The sequence below is a fragment of the Gadus chalcogrammus genome, chromosome 21, assembly GCF_026213295.1.
Source record: "Gadus chalcogrammus isolate NIFS_2021 chromosome 21, NIFS_Gcha_1.0, whole genome shotgun sequence".
Lineage (NCBI taxonomy): Eukaryota > Metazoa > Chordata > Actinopteri > Gadiformes > Gadidae > Gadus > Gadus chalcogrammus.
Window position 1 is genome coordinate 6,867,048 of NC_079432.1, and position 10,000 is coordinate 6,877,047.

At 49.8% G+C, this 10,000-nt stretch overlaps 1 protein-coding gene across 1 annotated transcript in view; it reads left to right on the plus strand.

The window, feature by feature from the left end:
- nbas (NBAS subunit of NRZ tethering complex) overlaps nucleotides 1–10,000 on the plus strand; it is a 132,895-nt gene that overhangs the window by 42,801 nt on the left and 80,094 nt on the right. Inside the window, exons 26-28 of the mRNA XM_056581911.1 lie at nucleotides 4,542–4,675; nucleotides 6,945–7,007; nucleotides 9,820–9,942. Of these exons, the coding sequence (XP_056437886.1) occupies nucleotides 4,542–4,675; nucleotides 6,945–7,007; nucleotides 9,820–9,942 (320 nt within the window). The remainder of the gene's footprint in view (nucleotides 1–4,541; nucleotides 4,676–6,944; nucleotides 7,008–9,819; nucleotides 9,943–10,000) is intronic.

The following is a 10,000-nucleotide window of genomic DNA, read 5'->3' on the forward strand; positions in this document are numbered from 1 at the left end:
GGATGAGGAAGGCAATGTTGAAGTACCAAAGGCTCACATTGGAAAAATCCAATATCGGACAGCACATTGGCAAGAAGAAAGTGTGTGTGTGTGTGTGTGTGTGTGTGTGTGTGTGTGTGTGTGTGTGTGTGTGTGTGTGTGTGTGTGTGTGTGTGTGTGTGTGTGTGTGTGTGTGTGTGTGTGTGTGTGTGTGTGTGTTGGTTTGTCCATGTCCGCGCAGATGAGCGTGTGTGTTGAAGTCAATGGCGTAATCAAAACGTGTGAAGTTTTTTACGTCGGGATAGTCCCAGGAGTCGTGAAAATCTAGCTCTACATAAAACTAACAAAAAAAGGTGGAAAAGGGAGAGCGGGAAGATAGGTGAGGAGAGGTGAAAGCGTAAAAGTTTCCCTACTTCGATTCAGGCTGTGGCTCTTTTCCGCTCCACCTAGCATGGGACTGTGCAGCTGTGTTGATGTGCGTGCTTGCATGCTTATGTCTGCTCAGTGACAGCCCCCGCGAAAGTGCGTGAGGGCTTTTTATCTGCCAAAGTAAGAATGAAAACAATCATGACTCGGGGCACACGGCCTCCGCTATCGATCGGCGACCCAGGTCTCTCTATCCTCGCTGGAGATCAATCGGCGGGCCGTATCGCCCGTACAGTATATAGGTGGTCAGGTAGTCAGATATCGATCGATCGCTCCTCTGGATGGTATCTCATCGGCCGTGTCCGCAGACATCCGGAGCCTCGGACTCGCAGCATGAGCGGAGTCTGCCTCTGGCGGGTATCAGTCTTGATGGGGCCGTGTTGTGTGTTCCTTGGTTAGGATTAAACATAAATTGGGTTTCATTTTTAGCCGCACAAGCAAAGGACTCGTTTCACAAAGGATGTTGGGCCACAACTCATCCGTGTCGATTTATTTCCAAAGCTTGACATAATTTATTACACATTTGTCATTGGAGAGGAGAGTCTGTATAATGTCAAATTATACACCGGAGAAAAACAAGTCATTTTGGCAGGGGGATGAAAATGGACCCCCACCGACAACAATAACAATTATTGGCAATGTTTCTTTTTTTTTTTTCTCTTTCAAAGACCAAAAATGATCTTCATTATTAATATCCACTTAGATGTGAGAACATGATTTGCTGTCGCGTTCTCATTATAGGATGATGATTAGAGAAAAAAAGCAACCCATCCGTTTTCAGCGCCACATGCTGTGTGTGGACAAGCTACAACAAATGGGGGATTTTCTAAAAGGGAATATAAATCAAATGTTATTTATCAATCTAACACAGTGCTCATCAGGTGTTAGTCTGAGGAGTTTTTCCGCTTCAAGACCTCGCTGTCAGTGAAATGGCCTCTGCGTGGTTCTCAGCATACATCATGTGGATCGTTTAAATGTTGATGCCAGTACAGGGCCAGGGGGCCAAGATGTTATTGTGAGGAATAAGCATCGAGAGACGCCGGGTCAGGGTGAAAACGACGGCCACACGAGCTTCAGCAAAAAGCGCAGTTTTCAAGGAGAATATTTTCAACATAAATTAAAAATAAATGAAGCACTACGATTCTGTGTGTGTGTATCTTTTATGCCCACTAGTTTTGAAAACACACACATGGTGATATAAGTAATGGGCTATAATAAGACGAGCCTCGGCAATGGTGTAAAATGTATCCAACTAGAGTTTTTCTGTCTAATCCTTGAACCTAATAAATGATGTGTTGTTCTCCGTTCTCCTCTGGCTCTTGGGTTGTTTTTTGGCCAGGTGGACTGCGCCCTGTCACTGGTGCGTCTGGGCAAGGAGCGGGAGATCCCGGGGCTGGAGTCGCTGTGCGATGACCTGGTAACCATGGAGACGCTGGTCTACGAGGCATCCTGCGAGCTGAGCCTGACACTGCGTGACCTTCAGCAGCTCAGCTCCATCCACAAGCTCCGCCTCCTGATGAAGAATGTAAGAGAGGCTGCGGCGGTCGCCATGCCCACCACCACCATCATCCTGCCTGTCAATTATGTTTTATCTTTTGTTAGGATTCGTTTGATTGCACGTTTTATTGTGCACATTTACACACACCGCGCCTTGAAGATTCTGTTATTTTGTGTTTGTCCTGTGTCTTATTCAAATTGAGAAAATGTGTCTGTGTTTAGAAAATAGAGCAGCTTTATGCAATCACAAAAAGGGAAGAATAACATGAATCTGTGAACAGAACAAGGTCATCCTTCAGCAGAGAGAGGAGAGGCGAGGAGAGGCGATGTGAAAGCCAGAGTGTTATACAGATACGACGGCAGAAGTCCCACTGGAGTACAGAAGTACACAACATGAACTTTCCTCTAAACCAGGCCTAATCAATGCCCGCTCACGCCAGATAGGAACTTTACTGGCAGGGTATTGCAGCACAGATAAAAAATACAGACAGGCAGAGAGGCAGGCATACAAGGGGCCAGACAAGCACGCAAATGGCTAGACTACACGAGCATTTACTTGCTAGTCTGCCGCGCCCTGACATATATAATGCATATTATACATGTTCAATATTGGATAAGTGCTTGCTTTGAGAGGCTACAGATGGGACGGCCTTTATGATTATCTGTACCTTTAATCATATCAAACATCCCCATTCTTACAGCCGTTCCTGAGTCGGCGGTGTGTACGTACATAGAACCATCGGTGTATATGTTGCTGTATTTTTTTTCTTGTACTCTAAGGCCCAATCCCATTTCTACCCCTTACCCCTTCCCCTTACCCCTTCCCCTAACCCCTTCAGAACAAGGGGGAGGGGGAAGGGCAAGGGGTAAGGGGTAGAAATGGGATTGGGTCTAAAGCATGCTCCAAGCTTTTCTGCTACCGTCCTCGAAATTAACCCCTCGCTTCCATCTTCCCCCGTATGGGTGACCTGCAGTCGAGCGCCGAGCGCTACGTGAAGGACGCCTTCCAGTGGCTGGTGCCCTTCCTGCACCGCTGCGAGGGCCAGACGGCCGGGGCGGCCGTGGCCCTACTGCGGGAGTACCTGGTGGGCCTGGCTCAGCAGGACCTGACCTTAGCCCTCGTCGTGTTCCGGCAGTCCAAACCCGATGTGAGGGGCAATGACGCAGACGCACGCACACGTGAACGCAATGCGCGCATGCAATGCGCGCACGCACACACAAATGGGCACGCACGCACGCATGAGTACACTTACACGCACGCAAACGCACAAAAAGAGACACACACAAAAACAGACACAGAGACGGAAACCCGTACACATGCACACACTGACACAGAGAAAGACACACAGAGGGGACAAAAAGAGGGGCACACAACGACAAAAAGAGAGACGCACACTGACACAGAGGGTGAGATACACTTACACACACATAACTACACACATACACACACACACACCAACCTTTATCATGGGTTTGTGCTGATGTCAGGGGCAGGGCTGTACTACTGCTCTATAAATGTCTTATTTATGACCCTACGGGGGCACCATCAAGGACGGATCTTGCAGTTGCAAAACAAGTACCATATATTGATGGTACAGGCAAGCACGCACACTCTCTTCCTCAGTGGGTTGGTTTTCTTAAGTATCCTAATGTGGACACTTCATGACCCTCTCCCCTCTCCTACCCTCTGCTCTCCCCATAACCTCCTCCTCTCTTCTCTTCTCTCCCTTTTTGTTTATCCTCTATCTTCTACTCTCTCCTCTGCCCTTCCCTCTCCGCGCTCCACCCTCCCCTCTCTCCTCTACCCTCCCCACTCCCTTCTCCCATCCTTTCTCTCTGCCCTCTCTCCCCTCTCCCCTCTCTCCTCCCCCTCTCCCCTCTCCCCTCTCTCCTCCCCCACTCCCCTCTCTCCACTCCCCTCTCTCCACTCTCCCCTCCCCCCTCCCCTCTCCCCTCTCTCCTCCCTCCCCTCTCTCCTCCCTCCCCTCTCCCCTCTCTCCCCTCTTTCCCCTTTCCTCTCCTCTCTCCCCTCTCCCCTCTCTCCTCCCTCCCCTCTCCCTTCTCTCCCCTTTCCTCCCCTCTCTCCCCTCTCCCCTCTCTCCCCTTTCCTCTCCCCTCTCTCCTCTCCCCTCTCTCTCCTCTCCCCTCTCCCCTCTCCCCTCTCCTCTCTCCCCTTTCCTCTCCTCTCTCCCCTCTCCCCTCTCCTCTCTCCCCTCTCCCCTCTCCCCTCTCCCCTCTCCTCTCTCCCCTTTCCTCTCCTCTCTCCTCTCTCCCCTCTCCCCTCTCCCCTCTCCCCTCTCTCCTCTCCCCTCTCCCCTCTCTCCTCTCCCCTCTCCCCTCTCCCCTCTCCCCTCTCCCCTCTCCCCTCTCTCCTCTCCCCTCTCCCCTCTCCCCTCTCTCCTCTCCCCTCTCCCCTCTCCCCTCTCCTCTCTCCCCTCTCCCCTCTCCCCCTCTCTCCTCTCCCCTCTCCTCTCTCCCCTTTCCTCTCCTCTCTCCCCTCTCCTCTCTCCCCTCTCCCCTCTCCCCTCTCTCCTCTCCCCTCTCCCCTCTCTCCTCTCCCCTCTCCCCTCTCCCCTCTCCTCTCTCCCCTCTCCCCTCTCCCCTCTCTCCTCTCCCCTCTCTCCTCTCTCCTCTCCCAGTGTCAACAGAAGCTCATCAGTGACCCGGACCAGCTGATGTCGGTGGCGTTGGAGTGCATCTACAGCTGCGAGCGAGACAACCAGCTCAGCCTCTGCTACGACATCCTCGAGTGCCTGCCTCAGAGGGGCTACGGGTCAGCATGCACTCTTGGCACATGCACATTCACACACACACACACGCACAAGCACACACACAGACGCATGAACGAGTGCAATCGAGAATGAACCTATTCATATTTGTGATACACAAACTGAGATTGTTTTGTTATTGATTATTGATCAAACTTGTCCCGGACACAATTATCATCACAGATTATAAGGATTTAATTGGCATGTGACATAAACATGTTACATATATTAGTGTTTAACTTTAGCTGACTCTCCTGATGGAGAACTTATATCTAGCGTTAGTAATTTTTGAAGAAATTCTGGCCAAACCTTCCCATTTATTTCAATATGGGTTTTGGATAATAAGGTCCTTTCCACCTTATCTCTGTTTCTACCCGTACCCTCATTACTGTTTTTTATCTCTCTCTCTCTCTCTCGATCACTCTTTCGCTGTGCCTCTTTCTTTCTCCGCTCTCTGATTAACACTCTCCCCTTCTCCTGGGAGCGATCAGTTGACATGGAGTTCTTTCCGTACCCCAGTGCTCAGTGAACTATATCGCTCTCTCTCTCGCTCTCGCTCTCTCTCACACTCGCCTCTCTCTCTCTGCTGTTAGAGTCTTTCCCTTCTTCACATCTTGACCACAGAAAAGCGCAGAGAAAGATAGAGAAAAGAACGTGCCAAGATGGACGGCAACACTTTTAGCAATTCAAGGGTACTTAAGTCCCCAACTGCCACAATTCTCAAGAGAGTTTCCAAAAGAATATAGGTTTGGCTGCAAATCTCTCTCTTACTCACTCACTCACTCTCTCATTCTCGTAATCAGTCTCACTCTCTCTCTCTTTCATATATATATACATTTATAAGTAGAGATCAGATTTAAGTAGTGGTAGAGGTAGTGGGGGTTGGTGTGGGGGAGTGTCGTGTCAATATTCGGTCCAAAGCAAAGTGAGCCTTCAGGTAATAAATGCAGGGAGTTGCAGAGAGAAATTGCCAGCCACAGTGGAATATTCTGGGCATGCAGTGTTTCGGTCAATGTGACCGATGGAATTTCACCCCCGAACAGAGAGGGAGAGAGAGGGTCTGTGAGGGAATCGATGTGGTCAGAGCACGGCTTGAAACAAACAATTCATCCCGTTTCCAAAAAAAACATCACGTCAGCCCTCAAGTGAGTTGGACCTGACTCAACATGGTTTGATACCGCCATGAGATATCAATTGCAAAGGTTTCAACAATAGTTTGAATGCCTTTAATGCTTGCTTTTAACACTTTTTCCACTGTAAAAGGCTGTGACCAGCCATTAGTCGGGAGCTACAAAAGACAAATGTTTAGTGAAAAAATGCTGTCAAATTAAGAAAACCCCAAAACCTGGCTTTCACTCATCTAAAGCCCATTCTCCTTCTGAAGCTCACTCCCTGCCAAAAGAGGGTTTTGGATTATCGATGCAGAGTACGGCACAGTCGACCTATTATTTTGGCATTGGATTGATTTATTTGGATTATTAAGCCCCCAGCCAATGACGCCTGGCATAATATGAATGTGAACGGCCAGAGAGAAACCAGGGCTTGGGTGTTTCAACCCAATTCTCGCAGTTCGTGCGAGATGGCTTAATTAGGTCTAAAGCTGCACAGAGGAATGTAATGTGCAGCCACCCTTAGATAGTGTAGACCGGGGGAACTGGGCAGAGGAATAAATGGAAGGGTGGGGAGGGGAGGTGTGTGTGTGTGTGTGTGAGAGAGAAGGAGCGAGAGAGATACACTGAGGAGAGGGAGAGAGAGACAAAGGGAGGGGAGAGAGTGAGAGACTAACTGGGAGAAGATGGGTTTTAAATAGATTTAGAAAGGGAGGTGGAATGAGCCCTACTCAGAGCAATGGTGTGAGGATGTAAAGAGTGTGTGTGTGTGTGTGTGTGTGTGTGTGTGTGTGTGTGTGTGTGTGTGTGTGTGTGTGTGTGTGTGTGTGTGTGTGTGAGTGTGTGTGTGTTTTGATCAGGGTCGGTTCTCCACTGAGTCGAGGCCCAGACTGACCTAGAATTCTCTGCCACAAGGCACAGAACCATGGGCTGTTATTTTCAGCTATGGGACTGGGTAGACCCTCAGTGCGCATACTGAATCCCACTGTACACACACACATATGCCCACGCACAAACATAAACACCGACTTCATCCTATGTTTATACAAATGGCTGTAACATTTGCTTCTTTAGTATATTTAAATATACAAATACACTGAACTGTATTTCTATGTTTTCTGTGTGTGTATGTTTGTGTGTATGTGTGTTGTTTATCATGCTATAGGCCAGAGACGGACATCACAGCCTCACTGCACGACCTGGTGGACCGACTCGAAAAGCACCTCAGGTAAAAAGAGACACACCGACATACACACTCACTCATTCTCTCTCTCTCGCTCTCGCTCTCTCTTTCTTCATCTCTTTCTCTCTCTCTCTCTCTCTCTCTCTCTCTCTCTCTCTCTCTCTCTCTCTCTCTCTCTCTCTCTCTCTCTCTCTCTCTCTCTCTCTCTCTCTCTCTCTCTCTCTCTCTCTCTCTCTCTTCCCCCCGCCCCCGCCCCATCTCCCCTGGCCAGAGCCATATCTGTAGCAAAGTATGTTGAGCCACTATTGTCCTAGCTCCTCGGGCTGCTCCTCCTCGGTGCTCTGCACCATCTCTCTGGCCTCTGCCTATCTCCCTGCTCCTCCCCCCCCCACCCCCCCAGGTTCAGTCCGTCCCCTTCTCCTCCCCTCGCCACCGGCCGACCGCCATTCACAGTGCTGAGCCGCGCTGCTTATCGCTTTAGCAAGCAGGGCCCGCTTCAATGGGGAAATGTTAGCTTTGTAGCATGACTTATTAAGCAGCCAGCCGGCGCGCCTCCCGCCCCCACCCCGGCCGACGGGATGCACCCGGGAAGCATGTGTATCCCCGGGAACGACACACACACACACACGCACACACGCACACGCACACACGTGCACATATATACACATACACACACATACACATACATGCGCACACACACGCATACACAGAAACAAAGACACACATGCACAAATATATGCCCACGTGCACACACGACTACATGTGCACACACAGAGACAGACGCACACTAACACTGAGGCACACACTGATGTGGGCGCACATGGATATTTATGCATGCGTTCATTCGCTCAGACACAGAGAGACAATCACACACAGACAAACACACTTATATGCACACGTGTACGTACATACACATGCACACACAACTACATGTGCTCACACAGATACAGACACACACACACACACAATCACACACACACACACACACACACACACACACACACACACACACACACACACACACACACACACACACACACACACACACACACACACACACACACACACACACACACGCACACACACACAGATGATGTGAGGTGCACATGGATATTTATGCCCACATTCACACACTCACACTCACAGACACGCACAGACGCACACATACATACACTCAAGCACATGTGTAGTTTCACACTTTTACTCCTATACCCTGGAGACACACTCACACACACCCACCCTTATATCAAAGGAGTTTCTATGGGTCCCATGGTAATCAGATGGCCTTAGGCTCTGACAGGTTAGAATCTCTCTCTTTTTCTCTCTCACTCGCTCTTCACCACACACACACACACACACACACACACACACACACACACACACACACACACACACACACACACACACACACTCATGCATCCACTTCCCCTTCCCTCCTTACTTCCCCTTAGGGTGAGCTTACTGAGACAGTGAAGTGATGAGGAGGGGGGGGCAGGGAAATGAGCAGAAAGAGGTTGCTGGTGGGTGGGTGGGGGGGGGGGGGGACAGGAGGAACAGAGAGGAAATCCATGCAGGAGAGAGGAAGCAGCAGAAGGAAAAATATATATTTTTTTTTACTCTGCGTGAGCCTTTTTTTTTTTTTTTACAAACAAACAAATACACATACACACAAACACCACATATCTACACAAAAAACATGCGAGTCAGAAGCCAGGGAGGACTACAGACTTCTGTCCCCCCCCCTCACTCTATTTTATGTTTAGGCATATACACACACACACACACACACACACACACACACACACACACACACACACACACACACACACACACACACTTGTGTGCAGACAGATGATTCAAACGTGCCTTTCAGATGCAGTCGCAGGTGCTCTCTGGCACATCAATATGTGCCCATTATGGACACACACACACACACACACGGTTGTAAATACTGTGGTCTGTTGTACTTTCTCTAGGTGCGTGTGCGACTACATAGAAATGTACACGCACACCTCATACACACACACACACCAAGCCATATCCACAAATGCATACACAAACAGGCACCTGTTTACCATGGTAATGAGGTGCAGCAGGGAATGAACACCTGTAACTGCATGACCCTTTTGGGTCCCAGGCAACCAAACACAACATGGTTATGTACACACATGCACGCACACACTCACACACACACACAATCACAAAAGCTTGGGAACAAAGAATGCATGTATGTATGTATGTATGTATGTGTGTGTGTGTGTGGGTGTGTGTCACACACCCACACACCCACACACACACACACACACACACACACACACACAAACACAAGCGCGCACAGACGCACATCCACATGCCGTTTGCTCCCAGCATGCCGTTTGTCACGCTGCTCTCGAGACGCGCTTCACCCTGTCTCATTTGCACCGCCGATCGCAAATGACTCCTCCACCGGCAGAATAACGAACAGCGAAAGCGCTACCGCATAGCCTTTTGCCTCTTATTTGCTCCGTTTGATTTCCCCTCACCGGCTAACCTTTTGTGTGGCTCCCATCCGTGTCTTCCACCGCTCCCAAGGCGCCTGTCCGTTCCCCATTTCTTTTCATTTAAATACATGTAAGGCTGTTTGACCAGTTTAATGTATTTGACCAAGGGGTGTTGATTAAAGGATTCCCGAGTTTGTTTCTTGTGTGTGTGTGTCTTTGTTTGTGTGTGTATGTGTGTGTGTAACCGTTTTCGTACATGTGTGCGCATCTGTGTGTGTCCGGGCGTGCGTGGGCATGCGTGCGGGCCGTGCATCCGTGCACGTGCATGACTATGCGTGCGTGCGTGTGTAACTACCTGCGTCTCTTCCGGTCTCCAGTGTGTCCGAGGTGCTGGAGAAGCATGGCCTCCAGAAGCCCATCTCCTACGTGAGGAACAGCGAGAGCAGCCTGGGGGAGGCCCACCAGCTGATGGTCAAACTCTGCCGGCACACCGGCCGCAAGTATGGATTCCCCTCCCTCTGGAGCACCCTAGAATAACATCGTATGACTATGAAGGCC